We start from the raw sequence: 24,244 nt of genomic DNA, 5'->3' as shown, positions 1-24,244 counted from the left end.
CATCTTCATAGGACACCCAAAACAGTTGGGTATACCTCCTGTCTCAGATCCGAAAGCAATAAGGGATTGTTTCTAGAATCGGGTCCTTTCTCGAGGAAAAGTTTCTCTCGAAAGAATTGAGTGGGAGGATGGTGGAGACTTGATGAGGTTATTGAACCGTCTCTTCAACTAGTGTGTGGCAGGGCACAGGAAGTTGTTCCTGTGGCACCTACACCAATTGAAGTGGAAGCTTATGATAGTGATCATGAAACTTCAGATCAAGTCACTACCAAACCTCGTGGGATGACAAGGATGCGTACTACTTCAGAGTGGTACGTAATCCTGTCTTGGAAGTCATGTTGCTAGACAACAATGAACCTACGAGCTATGGAGAAGCGATGGTGGGCCCGGATTCCGATAAATGGCTCGAGGCCATAAATCCGAGAGAGGATCCATGTATGAAAACAAAGTGTAGACTTTGGAAGAACTACTTGATGGTCGTAAGGCTGTTAGGTACATATGGATTTTAAAAGGAAGACGGACAATGATGGTAAGTATCACCATTAAGAAAGCTCGACTTGTCGTTAAGATGTTTTCCGACAAGTTCAAGGAGTTGACTACGATGAGACTTTCTCACTCGTAGCGATGCTAAGAGTCTGTTGGAATTATATTAGCGATTACTGCATTATTTATGAAATCTTGCAGATAGGATGTCAAAACATTGTTTCCTCGACGATTTTCTTGAGGAAAGGTTGTATGTGATACAACCGGAAGGTTTTGTCAATCCTGAAAGATGCTAATAAGTATGCAAAGCTCCAGCAATCCTTCTAGGGACTGGAGTAAGCATCTCGGAGTTGGAATGTATGCTTTGATGAGATGATCAAAGATTTTGGGTTTATACAAAGTTTATGAGAAACTTGTATTTCCAAAGAAGTGAGTGGGAGCACTATAGAATTTCTGATAATATATGTTGTTGACATATTGTTGATCAGAAATGACGTAGAATTTCTGGAAAGCATATAGGGTTATTTGGAAAGTGTTTTTCAATGGAAAGCCTGGATTAAGCTACTTGAACATTGAGCATCAAGATCTATAAGGATAGATCAAAACGCTTAATGGTACTTTCAAATGAGCACATACCTTGACATGATCTTGAAGGTGTTCAAGATGGATCAGTCAAAGAAGGAGTTCTTGCCTGAGTTGTAAGGTATGAAGTTAAGACTTAAAGCTCGACCACGGCAAGAATAGAGAGAAAGGACGAAGGTCGTCCCCTATGCTTAAGACATAGGCTCTACAGTATGCTATGCTGTGTACCGCACCTGAAATGTGCCTTGCCATGAGTCAGTCAAGGGGTACAAGAGTGATCCAAGAATGGATCACAGGACAGCGGTCAAAGTTATCCTTAGTAACTAGTGGACTAAGGAATTTTCTCGATTATGGAGGTGGTAAAAGAGTTCGTCGTAAAGGGTTACGCCGATGCAAACTTTGACACTAATCCAGATTATTCTGAGTAGTAAACTGGATTCGTATAGTAGAACAGTTATTTGGAATAGCTCCAAATGTAGCGTAGTAGTTGCATCTACAAGATGACATAAGAAATTTGCGAAGTACATACGGATCTGAAAGATTCAGACCCGTTGACTATAACATCTCTCACAAGCATAACATGATCAAACCCAGAACTCATCGAGTGTTAATCACATGGTAATGTGAACTAGATTATTGACTCTAGTAAACTCTTTGGGTGTTAGTCACATGGGGATGTGACCTTGAGTGTTAGTCACATAGCGATGTGAACTGGATTATTGACTCTAGTGCAAGTGGGAGACTGTTGGAAATATGCCCTAGAGGCAATAATAAATTGGTTATTATTATATTTCCTTGTTCATGATAATCGTTTATTATCCATGCTAGAATTGTATTGATAGGAAACTCAGATACATGTGTGGATACATAGACAACACCATGTCCCTAGTAAGCCTCTAGTTGACTAGCTCGTTGATCAATAGATGGTTACGGTTTCCTGACCATGGACATTGGATGTCATTGATAACGGGATCACATCATTAGGAGAATGATGTGATGGACAAGACCCAATCCTAAGCCTAGCACAAGATCATGTAGTTCGTATGCTAAAGCTTTTCTAATGTCAAGTATCATTTCCTTAGACCATGAGATTGTGCAACTCCCGGATACCGTAGGAGTGCTTTGGGTGTGCCAAACGTCACAACGTAACTGGGTGGCTATAAAGGTACACTACAGGTATCTCCGAAAGTGTCTGTTGGGTTGGCACGAATCGAGACTGGGATTTGTCACTCCGTGTAAACGGAGAGGTATCTCTGGGCCCACTCGGTAGGACATCATCATAATGTGCACAATGTGATCAAGGAGTTGATCACGGGATGATGTGTTACGGAACGAGTAAAGAGACTTGCCGGTAACGAGATTGAACAAGGTATCGGGATACCGACGATCGAATCTCGGGCAAGTGTCGTACCGATAGACAAAGGGAATTGTATACGGGATTGATTAAGTCCTTGACATCGTGGTTCATCCGATGAGATCATCGTGGAACATGTGGGAGCCAACATGGGTATCCAGATCCCGCTGTTGGTTATTGACCGGAGAGTCATCTCGGTCATGTCTGCATGTCTCCCGAACCCGTAGGGTCTACACACTTAAGGTTCGGTGACGCTAGGGTTATAGAGATATTAGTATGCGGTAACCCGAAAGTTGTTCGGAGTCCCGGATGAGATCCCGGACGTCACGAGGAGTTCCGGAATGGTCCGGAGGTAAAGAATTATATATAGGAAGTGCTATTTCGGCCATCGGGACAAGTTTCGGGGTCACCGGTATTGTACCGGGACCACCGGAAGGGTCCCGGGGGTCCACCGGGTGGGGCCACCTGCCCCGGGGGCCACATGGGCTGTAGGGGGTGCGCCTTGGCCTATATGGGCCAAGGGCACCAGCCCCAAGAGGCCCATGCGCCAAGAGAAGAGGGAAAGGAAGAGTCCTAAAGGGGGAAGGCACCTCCGAGGTGCCTTGGGGAGGAGGGACTCCTCCCCTGGCCGCACCCTTCCTTGGAGGAAGGGCCAAGGCTGCGCCTCCCCCTCTCCCTTGGCCCTATATATAGTGGGGGGAAGGGAGGGCAGCCAACCTAAGCCCTGGCGCCTCCCTCTCCCTCCCATGACACATCTCCCTCCTCCCGCAGCGCTTGGCGAAGCCCTGTTGGAATCCCGCTACTTCCACCACCACGCCGTCGTGCTGCTGGATCTCCATCAACCTCTCCTTCCCCCTTGCTGGATCAAGAAGGAGGAGACGTCGCTGCTCCGTACGTGTGTTGAACACGGAGGTGCCGTCCGTTCGGCGCTAGGATCATCGGTGATTTGGATCACGACGAGTACGACTCCATCAACCCCGTTCTCTTGAACGCTTCTGCGTGCGATCTACAAGGGTATGTAGATCCACTCCTCCCTCGTTGCTAGATGACTCCATAGATAGATCTTGGTGACACGTAGGAAAATTTTGAATTTCTGCTACGTTCCCCAACAAATACATATGTCGTGCCAGAATAATCGGGTCTTAGCTATTTAAGTATGTCGAGGTGGAGTTTTAATTTATTTTTGTGTGCGTGAGATATAATTAGGAATTATTGTGTTGACAACCTAGTGGGTAAGTTAGGAGGGTTGATTATTGCTATATAAAAATCAAGACCGTGCGTCATGCAAAATTTAGGTTATGTTTTATGAAATAGACACGATGCATTTTTTAGGGTTAACGTATCGAGTTTTGGGGCAAGTTATCCAAAAAAACCTAAGTTTTGGAACAAGCTTCGTGTACATTGCATGCGCGGGCGAGAGGTTATTACTACTACAGGGGAGTGTCGTGAAAGATCGGGCGCAACATCAGATCGAACCTTGCCTTGAGACTGGGTCATCATCATGTATGAATCCATTATGTTTACTTCGAGGTAAACAACAAGAACATCTAAAAATTGCACTATGGCATTGTCCAAACACTTGTCGAGAGTGATTTCCGCTATGGATGTCACCAATAGGGGTGGAGGGTACCTGGGCCGTGACCAGATTCAGGGGAGTATGGCAGCGGCAGTCGGCAAGGCCTGGGCAACATCAAGAGCGGGAGGGGGAGACGGTACGTTGTCGGTGTCGATCTCTAGGAGCAGAGGAGGATGACATGATTGAAAACATGACTTTAGATGAGGTTTTGTATAGGACGAGGATGTCAGAGTCCGAGGTGACACACATCCAGGCTCCCCCAAGCTTCCTCGATTTAGGACCGGCCTAGTGGTATTCAAACGTCCAGACCGGTTTAGCCTAATTAGCTAAGCCACGTTGGAGAGGGCTAAAAGTGTCTGGACCTAGAATCCAAACATTCAACAACGATTTGGTGAGTCTCCTAAACGATTTGATGCCCGATCTCTTGTATGGAAGGCAGATTTTTTTTCATTGTTGCAGTTAGGTGAATGCGAGATATGGACGTGGCTCGCGGGCGCACGGGCGCCCGATCGCAGCCCCGAGCGCTCTCCCAGAAAAGGAAGGAGCCGCTCGTGTGCGTGACCAGACAGCCAGAAACGGAAAGTAGCCCGGCGCGCGCGAAAAACCGACCAACCCAAGCCCGCGTGAATCACGGGTGGATCGCACGCGCCCCGATCACACCTGGTACACCCCTGGCCCCCGCTTCCTCGCACCCGTCGTCCCAGGCTTAGGTCCCCCACCCCCTCCCTGCACCCCGCCCACGCTTCCCCTTACGGACGCCTCACGCAACCCCCTCCTCCTTTTCCTTGAAGGACAAGCCCATACACGGGTCCCCTTCTTCCTCCTTGCTCCTGCCTTTCCTCCTCTAAACAAGATCTGCCCCATCTATGGCATCTTGAAGAACAAAGCCAACCAGGAACACCTCCTTCCTCCTCCTTGCTCCAAAAATCAGATCTGGAGAGAAAAAAACAGACCTACCTGCCCCTAAAAAGGTAAGCACCACCTCCACCCGACTCCTCTCTCTTCCCTACTCAACCACCCCTGCCCTTCCCTGCTTGAATATCAACTAGTCCAGTTTTCAGTTTGTTCTTTTGATCTGGTGAAAAAAGCAACTATAGTGGCGACACCAGTACACATCTTGAGCAACTATTATGATACAAAAAAGCAACACCATTACAAAAATAGAGCAACTCTAGTGGGAAAGAAAATGCAGGACCATTGCGTTTTGCAGGTGCATTGCAACACGAAAACATAATTTCTCTATATTGTATGCATTGAAACCTGCTTGGCTTTCTTTCCTATCCTATTGTAAGGTGCTTGGGGTTCATGAGCAACCCTGATCAGGAAAAGTAACCTGACAACTCGAACAATTAACTGAAGCAACTATGTTCATTTTTGAAGCAACTCTGGTAAAAAAGAGTTGTGCAACCATAGCTGTTCAGAAATTCTAGAGTTGCCTCTACCAGATGTGAGAACATGTCAACTCTAGTACTAAAACACATGCAACTTCCCTGTGCATTAAAGCATGAACTATCAAGAACATAAAAACTCAAGTTATAGACAGAGGTAGAAAGTATTAACTTGCATGTGTTAACACACAGCTTTTGCTATATCAGTATGGTTCTCGCTAAAAAGAAGACACAAACGACAAACGCACAAAACAAAGGTCGCGTAAAAATAGATTCGAACAATCCCACACTAAGATACTTTGCTACATTCCATATGGTCTCACTAAAAAAATAAAAAAGACATAAACTACACCAAATGATAGGCCTCCTGCTCCTGGTAAGCTCTCCATCAGATATGCACATTGGTTGTTTCTTTACCATCATCAAAAGTTGTAATCTGCTGCTGAAAAAGGCACAAATGAATCAACACATGTCGTGTAAAAACAAATCTTTGCTGCTGTATATGTGTGTCATACTGGTAGAAACATAACACATATAAGAAAACAAGAAGAAACAGGAAACTTTTGAGGAAAAAGAAGATATGAATTGCCTCTGTTTAACTTTATAGTTGCCCAAACAAGTGTTTATAGTTGCTCCTTTATATTCTACAACTAGTTTGTTCATAAAGGTCATGCATGCTTTTGTGGTGGGCTAACACACAATTTGTTGCAGGTTGATTGTTCATGATGATTGATCTGAATGAACCATCCCTTGACGTAGAGTCCATCAACATTTCAGTCGAGTTGGGCACCCTTCTTGCATGCAGGGGGTGAACAGGAACATCAACAATTGGAGGAGGAGGTTGGTGAGTCTCCTGACCCCAATGTTGGCTCTAACACTACTCATGTCCCGGACAATCGTGTTGCTGCTCCCCCACCTATGGTTGCTCCTGCTAATACTTTAGTTCATGAGGCACATGAGTTGGAAGATGAAGAAGCTGGATCATAGCCACAACAACCTTATGTTGGCATGCGCTTTGACACATTAGAGGATGCGAGGGAACACTACAATCGCTATGCTTTGATGGAGGGCTTTTCAATCAAGTCAAATACGTCTTACAGGTCGGCCTACACAAGTGTGGTGGAAAAATAGCAATTCTGCTGTAACAAGTTCCGCAAACCAGTAGAGAGGGTTGGGATCCCGGATGTTCCCTCGTCGAGCAAAAACACTACATGTCCAAGCTCACCTGAACAAGATGTTGAAGATGATGTCAAGGAACACACTTTCAAGAAGAAGAGGAAACAGGAAACTGTGAAGCAAAAAAATGCCGTGCTAAGATGGTGGTGAAGCTTAAAGATGACAGATGGGAGGTTATCACTTTTATTGCAGATCATAACCATCCACTGATTGAGAAGCCATTGATTTCGAAATACCTCCGTTCTCACCAAGGAATCCTGCCGGAACACAAAAAACTACTGACTGACCTAAATGACTGCAACTTGACAACAGGTACAAACTCACATTGCGTTAAGTCTTTTTACCACAGAACTGTTACTTATTCCTGCACCAAGTACCTTGACGTGAGCAAACTATGTTCTTTTTTTATGCAACTATGTTCATTTTTTGTGCAACTCTGGTAATTAAAAAAATCATGACCCAAAACAGAAACACCTTGGTGTTGCCTATTCCTACCTCCACTACTTGGGGTTGTTTCCTATCCTAGTATAAGTTGCTTAGGATTCATGGGCAACCCTGATCAGGGGGAAAAACTGGCAACTTGAATAGTAAACTGAGGCAACTATGTTCATTTTTCGTGCAACTCTGAAAATAAAATAAAAGACATCACCCATCAAAAAACAAAACTTGGTTGGATACAGGCTTGGTTCTTGTTCTGCTTATGCATAATTGTTACTTTATGTTATCTATAAAAAACATGTTGCTCGCTGCATTGTGGTTAGTTAGTCTTGAAAAAACAAGTTTCTGTTTTTTATGGCAGGAAAAATGATGATGATAATGTCATCATACTACGGCTCGGAGTTGATTGTTCCGTACACAGCTAAAGCCATCCATAACCACTGTTCGAAGCTCAACGCCCCAACTAAAGACATTGATATTGAAGAAACACTAAACTACTTTTGCAAGGTGATGGAAAATGACCCAGGATTTTTCTTTAAATGCAAGACAGATGCGGAAGGCAGGACAGAAAACTTGTTTTGGGTGGATGGTGCGGCACGGAAAGCATACGCGGAGGCTTATCATGATTGCGTGTCATTTGATGCAACTTATCTCACGAACATGTACAATATGTTGTTTGCCCCCTTCATTGGAATCAACAGACATGGGCAGTCAATAATGCTCGGGTGTGGATTTGTCCGGCAGGAACTAGCCTATGACTGGTCGTTTGATGCTTTCCTAGAAGCAATGGATGGTTTGGCTCCGGACAACATCATCACGGACCAAGATGTTGCTATGGCACAATCTATCGAGAGGAAGTTCCCGACAATGATTCACCGTTGCTGCCGTTGGCATATAATGAAGAAAGCACAATGGAAGCTTGGCCCTGTGTTGTCTAGGAACCCGGATTTGGTAAAAGACTTCAATGAATGCATTGACTTCAGTTTCACCCCGGCTGAGTTTGAAAGGAAATGGGCTGCACTTCAATTGAAATATGAAGGTCTTATGCATGGTCACTTTGAGAAACTCTATGAAGATCGGGCTACATGGGTGCCGTGTTACTTCAAATTCAGGTTCTTCCCTTTCCTTCAGTCAAGGCAACGCATCGAAGGGTTCAATGCTATGTTGAAGCGCTATGTGAACCCACACAAGTCAATTCTCAACTTCGTCAAGCAATATGAGAAGATTCAGGTACACATACTCGTGAGGAAGGGCGGGAACGACTACCGGACAGAGCATCTAGAGGCACAAAAATGGTCGTGTTTCCCCATTGAGAGACATGCCTACAAAGCATACACTAGAGACATCTATGTGAAGTTTAGAACTGAGTTTCAGATGATTGGCCAGTACGATGTGCGTCTCGCTGGAATCAACTTCTATTACCTTGAGCCCAATACAGAAGAAGTTCTAGGGTATGGCTTGAGGAAGTACCTAGTCACAGTGAGACCAGAGCCAGCTATCGACGATTGCGAATGTTGCAAGTGGCATAGGGACGACATGCTTTGTTGCCATGTCTTGAAAATCTTCACACACCTTGGCGTTAATGAGATACCTGAACACTACATCAAGCGCCGCTAGACGCAAGATGCAGTGCCAAGTGCACCACCGCCACCTAACGAGGGCCCTCCGCATGACTTGCCCGCTGAGTCAGAGAACCAAGTTCGGCAAGTGACTTTGATAATGGATTTTGCAAAGCTAGCCAAGAAGGCAATGACTAGTGATGAGGCAGCCGCTGCAGTTAGGAGGCACATGAAAGCAGCAGATACTGAGGTTACTAAGCTGAATAAACTAAGGAAGAAGAGGCTAAAGGCAGCCCGAGAAGCGGCTCACGCTAGGGAAGCATCAAACCCTAATGCCCCAAGTACTTCAAACCAACCTCCTGCCCCCTACTCCTATGGACCCACCTCGTTCAGTCACGAAAGGGCGCAGCCGCAACAAGCGCTTCAAATCAGCCCTAGAACTACACCCTAAGAAAAAGAACAAGCGCGACATTTGTGAATCAATCGATCACACTGCTGCGACGTGCCTAGGGAAGCTGATGTGATCGTTACCACATGAAGATAATGACCCCCTGGGCTTGCAAAACTAGCGGAAAGTAAGGAAAAAAAGAGCAAACAGTGTCCTGGTAGATGAAGCAATTGAGGTCTGGTTTCTGAGCAAATGTAGAAGGGAAATCAAGCAACTGCCAGCTTCAAGAAAAAAGCAACGATGAAATCATTTGCATGGACTTGTTTTAATTTGTGTGTTTTCCTAGCTTTAAATTCACAAATTGGAGACTGTGTGGAGGTAGATGCTTGACATTTGTGCTTATATTCCTTACTCGTAAAACATGCAAAATCCTATGGACGCTTGTGATTTATGCAAACATGTTATAGGTGGTTTGGGGCAAACTTTTGTGAGTTTTGTAATGGAACACATTAGTATTCGCATTTGATATTCTCTAATGGAACACATTGATCATGAAAAAAAAATTCCTTGATATTTGTTCACTTGTTGGCCGGTTTGAGGATCTCCTGCCATGGAATCTTGTTCAGGTCACACTTCAGCGTGGAGATGGTCATCTTCTTCCTAATGTTTGGTATGTCGCTTTGTCCGTAGTTCGGGAGCCACGTCCCATTCCACAATAACGCGTTCATCAATGCGAATATGCTACAGTCACCGCTGCAAAAAAATCAAATGTCAAGAAAGCACTTGCAAAAAAGCAAACACTACGTCTTATAACAACAATATGTATGTATGTGGGTTGGTCCTTACGATACAGTCTGCTTTGGTGCATCGATATCCACAAGCGGGAACTTGTCCATTGTCTTTGCTTGTTTTGGATAGTACTTGTCCCACAACACACGAACTGCAGCTACAATAGCCCTTGCAACATCATCCAGCCTCTTGCTTTTCTTTAACATCCTCCATGGGTCAAACACTTCGAACCTTTTGTCCCTCAGATTGATGTTGAGTACCCAGTAGTGGTGTGCACCATCGGCGTTCTCTGGGTCTAAATTTTCAAGCACAAGAATCATAACCTTGAAAAAAAACTATGTCAGCATACCAAAAAAGACATCAACTACTGATATTTTTGGGGCAACTCTATATGTTTGTATGAGCAACATCTCATATGATTTTTAGGCAACTCTATAGAATTTTAGGCAACTTCTGGCATAACTCTCAAAACACTAAAAAAACATCAAAAAACTTCTGACAATGTGTATGAAGCTCCTGCAAAATGGCTTATCAGGCAACTCAGTGGCTTTTTATGAGCAACTTATCATGTGATTTCAAGCAACTCCTATGATTTCCTGACATCAGCTTCTAGAAAAAAAATCTAAGAAAAAACAGAATATAGCCTTTTTATCATGTTTGACAACTAGTAAAACACATGGACCATACCATGTCTTGCTCATCCAAACGGTTTGATTTTTTGAACCTATCATGGAACTCCCTCACATCTAGATCGAGCCTTTGAAGCCAAGTCTGTGGAGAAATGTAGAATCAGATAATAAAGCAACAACTTCAGTGCCAAAAAACAAAAAAAAGGAAAAACTATGGGTTTTTATTTCTCTTGCCGAAAACCTAACAGGCATAATTATTTTCTTGGACCCCACCTGTCTGTTGTACATGATTGCTTCAATCCCTAACTCAAAGACATGTGTCTTCATCCATCCTGCCTCCCTCATTGATTGAGCAAGCTCCTTGATTGTGCAGAAGTAACCACGATAGTTTATGATTTTCGGCCTGTAGAACAAAAAGAAAGGCTCTGCTAAGAAAAATAACAATAGGAGAGATCATTGCATGCAAAAAAGAAAAAAGCAGGAAAAAAGTGGCTACTGGAACAAACACACATGTTGTATCATCACCCTGCGACGTCCTTCTCGTCCCTCCTCCTCCAAGCAACAAAATCAGTGCCTACACTCTGTTTGTCTCTGCATTGCATGTGAAATCCTTCCTCATCTCTACATTCACATATGGTGACCTCTGTGATGGTGGAGCTTTCTGTATCCTCCTCTCGTGCTTCTCAGGAACAGGTTCTTCCAAGCTGCTGGCTGCACCTTTGCTAGATGATTCCCCCTCAGCGGTAGTTTTTGCAACTTCGGTTGGCATGCTGAAACCGGAAGGTGACATGTACCCCGCACTCTGACCTACAACATTTTCACTGCCCCCTCGACAACTTCATCGAAGTCCATATTGCCCCAGTCAATTCCCCACTCAATGTCACCGGTGGCAACTGCGTTTGCAACCTCCTTATCCTCTGTTGCCTTGCCCTCCTCGCCTGTTATTCCTACTGGCTCATCTATCCCAAGATCGAAAGGTGGAGCCGGACAGTAATCATCCCACACAGCGCTCCCAGACTTTGATCTTTGCAGCAATCATGCTTCTTCACCTGAATCACATGCTCCTTTGTTTGCTGGTAGATTGATGGCAGCTGATGTCCGTATTACAGGTATGGTGCCAGCAGAATAACTCCTCGCGAGTGGTGGCGTCGAACCTGGGCTCACAAACTTCTCAAGGAGCTTGTTGATGTCCCTAACATCATCCAATGAGATTTCTTTCCCCTTTGCAGAACATGCTTGCTTGTTGGGGAGTACCGGAGGCTTGTCTGTTGAGTCCTGAGCAGTTACTTGCTCCTGCTCAGGGGTTGCTTCCTCAAGCACAGTAGTTGCCTCCATACTTTGCGTGCGAGGGGCTGCTGATTCCTGTGCAGTTGCTGCCTGCATGCTCACTCTGGTTGCTTGAGTTTTTTGCTGAGTTGCTTCAAAAGTAGCACCAGTTGCTCTGTTTTTAGTCTTTGTTGATTCAGCAGTTGCTCTATTTTCACTCTTTGCTGATTCAGCACTTGCTCTGTTTTCAGTCTTTGCTGATTCAGCAGTTGCTTGTTTTTTCTGTTCAGTTGCTTGCAGAATATGATCAGTTGTTGTGTTTTGCTTCTTTGCTGCTCTTTTCTGGTAAACCTTGCTTTTTGCTAGTGATGTTGCTTTCTGACTTGCTGCTTCATCTGTCGGTCTCTGAGTTGTCGGAGCTTGCTGGTTGGTTGTCGTAGTTGCAGCACTTTGAACAGCCGCATCCTCGCTTCCTTTTGGAGACATAACATAGGCCTTAGCTGTCTTATGGCTCACTTTCTTGACCTTCCTTGTGGCAGCCGCTCCAACTCCTCCTGCAAGCTTTCTTTCCTTCTCTTTTTGGCCAAAACTTGGTAGTTCCAACTCATCTACCATCGTCTCAAGGCACAAATCCATCACGGAGAATTTTTCCTCAGTTGGCATCACAGGCATCGGGAAAAGAGGGATATCATGGGTCTCGGGAATGACCTGTTTCTGTCTGTACTGGGTATCTCCAATCCTCACCACATCTGCAGCTGAAATGACAGGCCCACTCTGAACCTCAAATGGCTCCTTCCGCATGTCCATCTTATGAAGCTGCTCTGAAAAAAAAACCGCGAGCACTTTGGATGCTTCCTTGTGTGCTCTCGACGGACATCGTTTCCTCTGCCTCACTTCTTTCCTTGCCAGTGCGCTTGAGTCTCTCCATGATGGTACTTAGCGGCACCTCGTCATCGCAACTGCCCCCACGCCACCCCAGATTTCGTGCACCTCCCTCATCATCACCACCTCCCTTGCTGGGCTGGTCGGTGCTAGCGTTGCCGCCATTCCCGCCATCATCCTTATCTTCACCCCCTTCTTCCCACCCCCGCCATCTTGCTCCACATCATCATCTTCATCCTCTCTGTCTTCCTCCTCTTTTTCCTCTTCTTCACTCTTTTCATCATTCTATTTCTCCTCCGATTCCCCCTCTTTCTTATCTGGTTCATTCTCTTTATCATTGCCCCCTTCCACATTTCTCTCCTTCTCTTTGTCCTCTTCATCGTCCCGTTCCTCTTCATCCTCCTCCTCCCTGTCCTGCTCTTCATCTTCAACATCATCCTCATCGTCATCTTCCTCATCTCCACCGTCTTCTTCACCAGCAAGGGGCGGCTGTGAGTTGTCAGCGTCCATGTGCTGTGAATCATCATCGTCATATTCTATGGCTGCTGGAGGGTTGCTGTATGATGGAGCATCATCGTCATAGTCATCATCGTCGTCGTCATCGTCATTGCTGTCCCCGTCATTATCCGAACTGTCCTCTTCAGGACTGTCCTCATCTTTCCCTTCATCATCTTCTTCTTCTTCTGAAGATTCAAATTCTTGGTCGTCGGATTCCTCCTCCTCGTCATCGGACGCCAAAAGTGTCTCGTTGCATTGACTGGTACTGCCCCTTGTATTCTTTTGCTTTGCAACCTTCTGCTGTTTTGGACTTCCCGCTGCCTTTTTCTGCCGTGATGATTGACGTATGCTTGCGACCCTAGAAACACTTGTGCCTGCTGGTTCAACCTCCTCCTCTTCCAACTTGCCCACCCCTTGAACAAACCTCCCAATTTGGACTGATATTTCAGAGCACATATCATGGACCAGCATTGACAACCTCCTTTGTTTCTGCAAAAATACAAAAATACAAAACTCGAAAAGATGAGCAGTCTATACAACAACAACGATAAACGAAAAAAGCACTTCGTTTCTTATGAAAAGGGCAAAACCATGGTGACAAAAGAAAATACATTGTTGTTGTAGTTTTGAGGAAGCCTCGCAGCAACAAACTTCTGGATGTGATCCATGCTCCAAAAAACACTATCTTCTGCGCATCTCGAGAACTCGGCTTTGAGCTGTTTGTTGTGAAAAAAATGTACACGATAAACTCAGTTAGCAAAAAAGATCAAACAAAGTTCAAAAAAGAGGAAATGAATGAGCAACTGCCTCCCTAACTTAGGGCAAATACAAGCACTATTGATGGTAACCGTAGTTATGGACATCACAAAAACCTACAGCACCTCCAACAACCCCCCGATAAAAATTGAGCAACTACAGAAACGATAAATTATTGGCAACTGTTGCTTAAAAATACTAATGTAACTGGACATGTATGACTACTTGGAGACAAAATGATGAAGATTACCATGTGAAATTCCATGTAAAAAAACTATCATGAAACTAGCTTCAGAAAAGCAACTAGCTTCCTAAAATTAGGTAACACAATTCCTATAGGTGGGCAACTGCATAAAAAAATCAAGCAACTACAAAAAATTCTGTTCAGACAGTAAAGTGACACTTACTCGTAACTTTCCATATACACCCTTCCTAATCCTGTCCTTCTTAATTACTGCTTTGATCAGACCTTCATTCCATGCTTTGACCCTTGGAAGAACAATTGTCGTCCTCTCATCCACATAATCCTTATGGACTGTCCTAAAGTCCATGTCAAGCGAGTCAAGGTATAGCAGCTGTTTCAAAAAAATAGAGAACACGTGTCAGTTGCAAAAAAAACCTATCCAACTTCAACTTGAAACATATAACGCGAAATGAAAAACGAAAAAACAAGGGGAGAGGCCTAGATCATTTTACCACTAGGTGAAAAAGGCAGCAACATATAGTATTCTTCTTGTCTCCAAAACCCATGAAAGCAAGCCTAAGTTGGTCGACGACAAACTGGCAAACATTTGAATTCACAACCTCACGTGGATTCAGCGCAGCTGAGTATGCGCGCGGTGACACCTTCAAGCTGGTCGTCGGTGCAAGAAAACAGCTATAAACAATAACCAGCCAAGCACTTAAGAACTTGTCGTCCGCAACAGCTCCCATATCATTTATCATTTTGCACCACTCGGTCACTGATGGCGCGGGCCCTGTCGGGATGTCGAACATCTCATTGAACAACCTAACTACGTCTGGCTCCACTTCATATGCAACCTTCCTCTGCCCCCTTGGCAAACCCCAGATTCTTTCTACGCTTGCTGCATCAACTGGGATCTTCCCCCTATCTGGGATAACAAGCTGCGACAACTCTGGATCATAACACTTCGTCACAAACTTCACAAGATCTCCTTTCATTGTTCTTGTCCCGATATCAAGCACATCCCAAAGCTTATATCACCAATGGCATCCTTTTGTGTATCATCGAGGCCACTGTTTAGGAGAAAAATCTTGAAGGTGATGCCCTGTTCCTCGGTGGTGGCCCACTGCTACCAATTTGCATACAAATTTAAAAAATGAGCAACCCACTATATTAAGCTGAGCAACTCACTGTACTAAACTAAGCAACTAGATCTATATTGAACTGCAACTGTTAGTACTAAACTAGGCAACTGCTACACTGCTATTCTGCTGCTTATCAAATGATAGGAGTGCATATACAAAAAGAAAATGCCATGCTGACTTGAGCATTACATATTTCAAGGATGCCTCCCTTCTTTCAAGTTTTTCATAAGAAAAATAGCTCATCCGCAACTTTCTTCGCACGTTTCAGATTTCTCCCTCCTTCATCACGAGGGGCGGAATCAGTGCCCCGTTTCCCTGCCCGACCACCCCGGGCATAATTGGTGGCCCGTTTCCCTGCCCAACCACCCCGTACAGGATCCTGATTCTCCCGCCCGCGCTTGCGTCCAACATTACTCCTTGCTGGTTGAGCTGCCACTTCTTCTCCCTCATTTTCACCATCAGTTCTACCCGCATGCCTTTTGCTTTTTGGAGCCATTATGTACAAGAAAACACAAAAAAAACCATGTTCATGAAAACAGATACAACCAGATACAAAAGCCCTATAACTCAACTGCTCAAATGATACTACTTGCATCTGGAGCTAACATCACTGTCATTTGGAGGTGAACAAAACTCCATTTATTCCCTACCCAGAGATAACTCAACAACTGAATTGCTAGTGCTTGCAAAAGCAATTTGGTATTGAGAACTATGCAACTACTCATTATTTTGTGGCAACTAAAAATAAAGCACATAAAAAACTACTCATCACAAAAAAAGTCACATGTTCATCTTCATCACATTAGCTAAAAGATCAAAAACACTCAGGCTTTGCCGCTTATTCATGAGAGATATCTCATCTCCTATTCATAGTTGCAATGAAGGACCGCAACTCGATGGTGGATATAAGCAACGTCATGTTTCATACAGTAAATTTAAAGAACACTACAAAAAGGACATCAACTTGGTGTTGCAAATCTAGGCAATAACTAAAACTAAAATCAACCAATCACAAAAACCATTTCCCCCCAAAAAACAGTGCATCCCCTGACCCCTCGATGAACTGCCCAAGTCAGATACATCCCCTGACCCGCCTCCTCGCAAATTTGTAGAAAAAAATCTAAGCAACTAGCATCAAATTTATGAACAACTACCCAAGTAAGATGCATCCCCTGACCCTCCCCTCGCAAAAATTTGTAGCAAAAAACTAAGCAACTAGCATCGAATTTATGAGCAACTGCCATCAAAAAAATGAGCAACTGCCCCCGGTAAGATGCATCCCCTTGCCCTGTCCCTCCATCTCACAAATTATAGGAAAAATCTAAGCAACTCCATCGAAATTATGAGCAACTGCGTCTTGAGAAGCAAGCAACATCGAAAACACGAATCCTATGCGCCCGTCACTAGGATTCGGTCGCGTGTATCCCCTTACAGCGACTCAATCCCGCCTACCCCTAGCACAAACCCACCCCTCCCCTCCCCCGCCATAGCAACGCCATGCCCTCCAAAAGCATTCACGACGCGGAGCCTGAGGACGCCATGGACAACCTCGTGCCCGCCCCCTCATCGAAACCCTAACTCCATGGAGCGCAAACAGGGGAGCAGAGCGAGAAAAAGAGGGGAGCAGGGGAGGAGGAAATAGCGGTTTACCTCCGCCTGCAGCCGGCGACTCGCGGCGCTCGTGGACGGCCTCCCGCACCGGCGACTCCACGTCGGATCCACCACTGCAGCACCCCGCCTCGCCGGGCCGTTGCTAGAGGAGAGGAAAGGAAGAGAGAGAGGAGTTCGAATGAAATCTGCGGGGGCTGCGGGTGGTTTCGAACAAGATGAGCGGGGGGTGTGGGCGGGGGGAGCGGTTTCGCCTGGAATAAAGGGGCCGGGCCACCACTCGCCCCACGTTTCGCGCAATCCATAACGGACATCTGGTCGGGACGAATCGCGCGCAGGCACATCGCATCGGACGACTGTAGTCCATGCACTCGCGCCAGCGAGTGAGCGCAGCTGCATGAGTCAGACTTTAGGGCGAGATATTATTTCCTCGAACTTACCCTCGCTGGGTGAATGCCAGATCTTTGGTTAGGTTAGGCGGATGGTAAAGAAAAACAATTTTTATTCATTATGTAATAATTGGAGCCAAAGTCCGAACCCGTCAAAATCTGGCTGTGGGTACGGCCCCATCAGAGAGACCCCACCAGACCTGTGACGGGGCTCGCACCCGATACCGTCCGGATCCATACCTAGTTTGGGCTCCAACCCCTTAACCCCTTGACCTCACGTCCGCTCACAAGCGCGAGTACTCATTTGCTCGGCCGCCGCTGGTGCGAACAGAGAGCCGCCCGCCCCCCTTCGTCAGATTTCGAGCGCAAACCGCAAACCCTCCCCCCACCTTCGCCTCCCCTTCGTCGGCGTCGCCCGCTTCCCTTCGCCGGAGGCTCGCGTCCCGGCCCGCCCCCCGCCGCCTCCTCCGCCGATTAGGTACGCGCCGCCCTCTCTCCCGGCCGTTGAGGCCACGCAATCCCCTTTTCTCGGAACTCCACAAAACCCTAATCAACGCCGGCCAGCGAATGGTTCGCGCGCGGGGCTGCCGCGGGCTGAGCGGCGATGCGGGTGCGCGTGTCCAGTGATGCGTGGCTGAACTTGGGCCGGGGAGCTCGTCGTTTGTTTGAACCCCCGCTTTAGCGTCTTGAGGCGAAAATAGGGCTGGGGTAAAACCGAAGTGTTTTGAGGTCATAATCTTGTCTGAACATGCGCGCGCGCGCAGATGAAGAGATCCTTTCTCTTTCACGGGCAAAAAAGGGGTACTAGGGGATACGAGTAGCTTTCCTGCTTGAAGATTCGAACCATTTCTCCTATTAGTAATTACACATCTTGAGCACACATTGTTTGTAAGACTACCCGTCGACACGAAGAATACAATGTTCTTGTGTTGTTTCATAGTGGCTGTGGGTGCCACACCCTCAAACATGTGTCTTGTGTTGTTGGTTTAATATCTCCATCTCTATAATTATGAAATACGAATCTCATAGGTTTAACGTTCCAAGATCTGTTTAAAATAAACATTGTAAACATAAACACGGAGTATTCACAACGAAGTCACACTTGTGGTGATATTATTCACTGAACAAACTATCAAAAAAATCACGAATACAATGAAATATAGTCGACCCTATGCTTGCCTCCAGGGCGTGTTTTTGACACCTTACCTCCCTAGTCCCTACATAACTGTGGATCCAAAAATAAAAACAATGTATAGCCTGCTATCATATTTGTTTTTTGGCTGATTTATTATGTTTATTGCGTGTGTGTGTTAGAGAGAGGCAAGTAGGGAGGGACATATGAAGTTGATATGTAGAATTACATTTGAAATTTGCATATGATTCTCATTATCATTATTTTCGCAGATAATACCAAGCTTGTCCTTGCTGTGTTTGTTATGATGGTCATCTGTATTCTGTGGTAAGTAGTAAGTACTTTTTCCCGTTCTCTTGCACCTTTAAGAAGCACTACTGTCCAAACAGACATTGAAATTGTTTGTCCTATCCTTATGTACAATACTAGCTTAATTCACAGGAACTTTATTTCCATGCATCCTATTATTTGGCACAACTGGGTAATTTGTCCTACTGCTTTCTAGATGCAACATTAGGCATTCGGCCTTCTACACAGGGGTTTGTTTATAGTTTGCGTGTTTGAATTCTGGAACATATTTTATTATCAATGTCCGAAATGCTGATTTGACTGTAAGGTACTAAGGTTTACTTTTTGCCTAACTGGCTTAATTGGAACTAGAGTTGTACAACATCATAAGACATGCAACCTTTAGTGCACCCTCACGATATCTGATGTGTAATCGTGTACTTGATTTCTGTTATTTGCAATGTTGTGGGTCCATTTACCATGAGATTTACAAATCTCTTGATTAGTGCTAGATATTTGCCTTTGGCTGAAACCAAAGATACTGCAAATGCACTGATATTTTAGTTACATTCTTAGCCTCTAAGAAAGAAATTTAGTTATGCAAAGTTTGTTGTGAATCCTACTTATTTTTCTTTGAATCACCAATTCTATGCAAATTGTACACACTCTACCCTGAAGTTACTGTCGTATCAGGCAAGTGGCCCCATACCTTGATGATAAAATTTCTCAAGTTCCTGTATATTATGAATCAAGGAATTTCCATTCCAATTTTTTGCATTTCTTTAGTATAGTTTATATCCCAGCCGGTTATGTTGTGATAGACCACTTTAGTCTTTTTAATGTAAAATATCTTAATGATTATAGTAAGTATATTCCACCTTGATCCATGGCTAGTGAATTTGAAGTGACATCTCAGAAATTACATCTGTGAGCTTTATTAAATACATTGTGTTGTGCAGAAAATATGTGCTGTTGCTTCAGTCTTGTTCTTATTGTCAATTTTAAAATTTGAAGACATTAACAGACCACAGTTGTGTGCAGATTGATGCACAGTTCTTTCATGCACTAGTTTTGAATCTGTCATTCTTGTTAAAATGCATGTTTGCCATATCCCAGCATTATTTTTCTGTTTCTGTACATAACACATTCGAGACTTCAGATATCAAATTATTTCCTGCTTTTATTCCTTCAGCAAGCTGTATCGAATTAGAATAAAATAATGTACTGAAACTGTCAAAACCCTGTTCTGGTTGTTTGTGGGGCTTAGCTGGAACCAAGGAATAGCCCAATGAATTGTGCTTTCTAAACAGAGAAAGATACCCCCCGCACACACATCCCCCAAAAGTAAAAGAAACAGCTTAACGTAATCCGTAGGACAACTGAGTTGTTACTTGCTCTGGTTGTAGTTGGGGCTTAGCTGGAACCCAGGAAGAGGCTAATGAGTTGTTACTTGCTCTGGTTGTTGTTGCTCGGTTACTTGAGCGCATATTTCTTTAAACCTGAATTGTTTATATTATTGATTTACTATGCGCACATTTCATTTTAGATTGCTAACAGCCTTTCGTGTCAGCACTAATGCTAAACCAATGTCGTCTGAGGCGATTTTATCTCTTGAGCGAGGCAATAAATGCATTTTTTTTGTTCTTCTGTGGCAAAAAACACCTTCTGTTTTTTCTTGCATATGCTTATCAAATTTATTAACCATAATCATTGTTTGTTTCATGCAGGCTGACCAGTTAATTTATTTAGTGTACTGCTCTTTAAGTATATCTCAGCTCCTGAACGTATTTTGTACCTTGAGGTTGGTTATTCTGGATACTACAATTAACTGAAGGCAGTATTGCAATAAGGTGCACCATCCATATTGTTTATTATGAGAAAAAGAATGGAGAGAAAGAAACAGTCTTTCTTGTTACTGGGACTTTCTGCATGAGAGCGGTTAGGAGTTTGGATATTGATTCTTTATACTTGTTATCATGGACTGCAACAAAGAGGAAGCTATTAGAGCAAAAGCTCTGGCTGAAAGAAAATTGCTGGAGAAGGATTTTGTTGGTGCAAAAAAATTGATCATCAAAGCACAACAACTGTTCTCAGAGATTGACAATATTTCACAAATGTTAACTGTCTGTGATGTTCATTGTGCTGCTGGAACGAAGGTTAATGGAGAGCTTGACTGGTATGGGATACTTCAGGTACCTGCTTTCACGAATGATGACACACTAATAAAGAAGCAATACCGTAAGCTTGCGCTTTTGCTGCATCCCGACAAGAACAAGTTTGCAGGTGCAGAGGCAGCATTTAAATTAGTGGGAGAAGCAAACATGACGCTTACAGACAGCTCAAAACGTTCTGCCTATGACATGAAAAGGAGAGTCTCAGTCAGAGTTGGTGCAGCAAGACCATCCCCTTATCAGCAGTCAAGGAGAGCTGCTCCTGTTAGACCTGTGAATCTTCATCAGCCCTCAAATTCTGCAGGGACACAACAAACATTCTGGACCATGTGTTCAAGTTGTGGCATGAGATATCAGTACTACACTGCGATGTTGAAGAAAGCTATCCGTTGTCAGAGTTGTTTGAAGCCTTTTATTGCACATGATATAAATGAGCAAGCTGTTCCTTCTGGGGCAGATCGACAGTATGCTGGGGTAAAAAATGCAGGGGCACCACAGAATTTTGCAGGCCGGCAGACAAATGCCCCAGGTCAACAGGCTTGGAATAATGCCACTCCAGGGGTTCATGCTAATTATGGATCTCATAAGGCAGCTGCAAATACAAACAAAAAGAAGGGGGAAGGTGGTAATAGCGCTAGTGCTGCAGGTGTACCAAATGAGAAAGCAAAATTTGCTCGGACTTCAAAAGGTTCATCAGCTGCAGGATTGAAAAGGGGCAGGAGAGCCGTGTCTGAATCTAGTGATTCGGAGACCACCACTGATAGTGAAGAAGAGATCACTGTAGATGGTGCTGCTGCAAATAATGCAAAGCCGAGTCAACACAGCCGCAGGTCAAGTAGGCAGAAGCAAGAAGTTAAGTATAAGGAAGATAGTGAAGACGAGGATATTGGTGATGATGGTAATGATGACGACGATAATAATGTCAGTTCTTCCAATTTCAAAAGGTTAAGGAAAGGTGGTGTGTTGCATGGTGATGATCAAAGCAGCACACCAAAGTTTGATGAAGACAAAACTGGGCATAATGGTCACACAAATGGTCTTAATCACGAGAAAGAAGAAACATCCAATTCTGTCAGCAGCAATGGTCTAGACCCAAACCTTGATGATGCTTCAGATGAGGAAAAATTTAGCTGCGCAGATCCTGAATTTTTTAACTTTGACGAACTTCGAGATGTAAGTCAGTTTAGACCCAACCAGATCTGGGCTGTCTATGATAGTCATGGCTGCATGCCAAGATTTTATGCTCGAATTACAAAGGTAAAAATGGCCCCAAAGTTTATAGTACACTTTGTTTGGCTGGAATTGGATCCCACAAATGAAGCAGAGCTGGCATGGTCACGCGCAGAACTGCCTGTTGCTTGTGGACATTTTAAGCATGGAACATCAGACACAGCTAAAGAAGCTAATATGTTTTCCCAAACTATTTCCTGTGCGAAAAGCAAGACAAAAAACTCGTATGAGATATATCCTAGGAAAGGTGAAGTTTGGGCCCTGCACAAGGGATGGGACATCGGCTGGAGTTCGGATGCTGATAGCCACACAGATTTTGAGTATGAACTTGTTCAAGTTGTCACGGATTTCACAACCAGCACTAGCATCATTGTCGTGCCACTTGTAAAAATAAAAGGCTTTGTTAGCTTATTTATGCAGTCGAAAGAGGCAACTCCATGTGTGATACCTCAGGATAACACACTAAGATTTTCTCATTGCGTCCCTCATCATCTCATGCGCGGGACTGAAAGAGAAGGCATTCCAGAAGGAGCTATTGAACTTGATCCTGCAGCGCTTCCCCTTAACTTGGAAGAGGCTTTTGCTTCTGTTGTTCTGGAAAGCACAGTAAAAGGCAAGGGGGTTGATACCAAGTATGCTGGTTCATCCAGTGGAATTAATTCTGGCAAGGGGTCTGAGAAGGTCGGGGAGGTGCCACATGCTACATGTATGAATACAGGGCTCTTTACAAGAGCAACAAAGGAAGAGAACAAAGAGCATCATACTCCATCTACTGTAGAAGGTGTGGATGTTAATGAGGAATCTGATGGCATTGTCCAGGATGAATTTGAATGTCCTGACTCAGAATTCTATGAATTTACAGAAATAAGGTCGATTCAGAAGTTCGAACCTGGGCAGATCTGGGCTCTCTATAGTGATATGGACAAGTTCCCCAATTACTATGCCATCATAAAGAAAGTCGATCTCAAGAATAATAAAGTACAAGTGAAATGGCTTGATCTCTGTCCTCGGGGAGAGGAGGAGAAAAGATTGACTGGTAAAGAAGATCGGACTCTTGCGTGTGGAATCTTTAAGGTTTCCTCTGGCAATGATGGTACTACGACTTACACTGGTACAGAGTCATTTTCTCATCCTGTGGTTGCTAGATCAACTGGTAGAAAAAATGAATATGAAATAATCCCTCGCTTCCGTGACATCTGGGCCGTTTACAAGAACTGGAGGGCTGGATGGACTGCAGAAGACTTTAAAAACTGTGAGTATGAATTTGTGGAGATTGTTGGCCAGACTGATTCGTCCATACAAGTTCAGCCTTTAGGAAAGGTGGATGGCTACAGGGCAGTATTTCGAAGAGGGGCAGATGTGAAAACAATAAGCAAGGATGAGTACCCAAAGTTCGCTCACCACGTCCCTTGCTTCCGTCTGACAAATGAAAAAGCAGGCAAGCTTCGAGGCTGTTTCGAGCTCGATCCTTATTCAGTGCCTGAGGTGTTTCTCTACACCAGTTAAATGTGGGATGGCCTTATTTGCGGTGCATCTTTAGGAGCTGAAGTTGTGAGAACCAAGGTTCTGTCGAAGTTGGGCAGTCCACGTCTCTAACATTGTTGCATTGGGCTTTTTGGCTGTTCTGAATACATCCATGAAGGTTTGAACTTGTCAGGCGAATGGTGGCCTTTCGCATCCATCAGCGACAGTTTGCAAGCGGATCAATCTTCCTGCAGCAGCTTTCTATAGCGAGTTAGCAGCTTAGTAGCATTTTGCTGTGTCTAGTCCCAAGTGTCACCCCTCATTCCCTGCTCGTGTAATCGAAATTGTTGGAACCATGTAATTTAACCGCGCTAGGCTAATTTGATGGGATCTCGGTATCTTTGTTGCTGCAACTTTGAATTGAGGTGTAGTCGCAGGTTATGGAAGTTTTGGCTCATCCATGATCCACCCATCACAGGGGGTGATGAAGTGGAGCAGGTGTTATTTTTGTTTCCGTTTCTTCTTTCTTCGATGGTGCTGGTTTCATTCCAGTCTTCAGCGCTGGCACCATGCAAGATGGCATGCAGCATCCCATCACGTTTTGTTCCTCCGTTGGTTGCAGGACTGCATTTTTGGTCCTTGCTTCTACGTGTTGCATGTTTCAGCAGTGGAGATTCTTTTAAGATGGGTTTAGGGCAGTATCAGTTCCAGCCGCTACATTTGCTCTATGTGTTGGGATGCTTTGCTTGAGGTCTAGTGTTCCTTGCGTTTGGTTTGCTTCTCGTGTCCTTTAACCCCCCGTGTTGTTGTTGTTCGTGTTCCATCATGACGAGTTTGAGTTTATCAAAGACTTCTTTGATTCAAAGGAT

The 24,244-nt window shown here is 44.5% G+C and overlaps 1 protein-coding gene across 2 annotated transcripts; it reads left to right on the top strand.

Moving 5' to 3' along the window:
• Window positions 1-17,343: 17,343 nt before the first annotated feature.
• LOC123132660 (uncharacterized) lies at window positions 17,344-23,788 on the top strand. 2 transcript variants are annotated; one of them, XM_044552514.1, is made up of 3 exons: window positions 17,344-17,568; window positions 18,495-18,549; window positions 20,238-23,788. In XM_044552514.1, the coding sequence occupies exon 3, from the start codon at window positions 20,487-20,489 to the stop codon at window positions 23,415-23,417; it is 2,931 nt and encodes a 976-aa protein (XP_044408449.1). In that variant the 5' UTR covers window positions 17,344-17,568; window positions 18,495-18,549; window positions 20,238-20,486; the 3' UTR covers window positions 23,418-23,788. The 2 variants fall into 2 exon arrangements, with proteins under 2 accessions (XP_044408449.1, XP_044408450.1); XM_044552515.1 differs by having other exon boundaries at window positions 17,382-17,568; window positions 18,495-18,556.
• Window positions 23,789-24,244: the final 456 nt, after the last annotated feature.

Source organism: Triticum aestivum, chromosome 6A (genome assembly GCF_018294505.1).
Source record: "Triticum aestivum cultivar Chinese Spring chromosome 6A, IWGSC CS RefSeq v2.1, whole genome shotgun sequence".
Taxonomy (NCBI): domain Eukaryota; kingdom Viridiplantae; phylum Streptophyta; class Magnoliopsida; order Poales; family Poaceae; genus Triticum; species Triticum aestivum.
This window is presented reverse-complemented; position numbering and strand designations above follow the sequence as displayed.

Coding starts and splice junctions, on each gene's coding strand:
- LOC123132660 (XM_044552514.1), top strand. CDS start 20,487: ATGGACTGCAACAAAGAGGAAGCTATTAGAGCAAAAGCTCTGGCTGAA.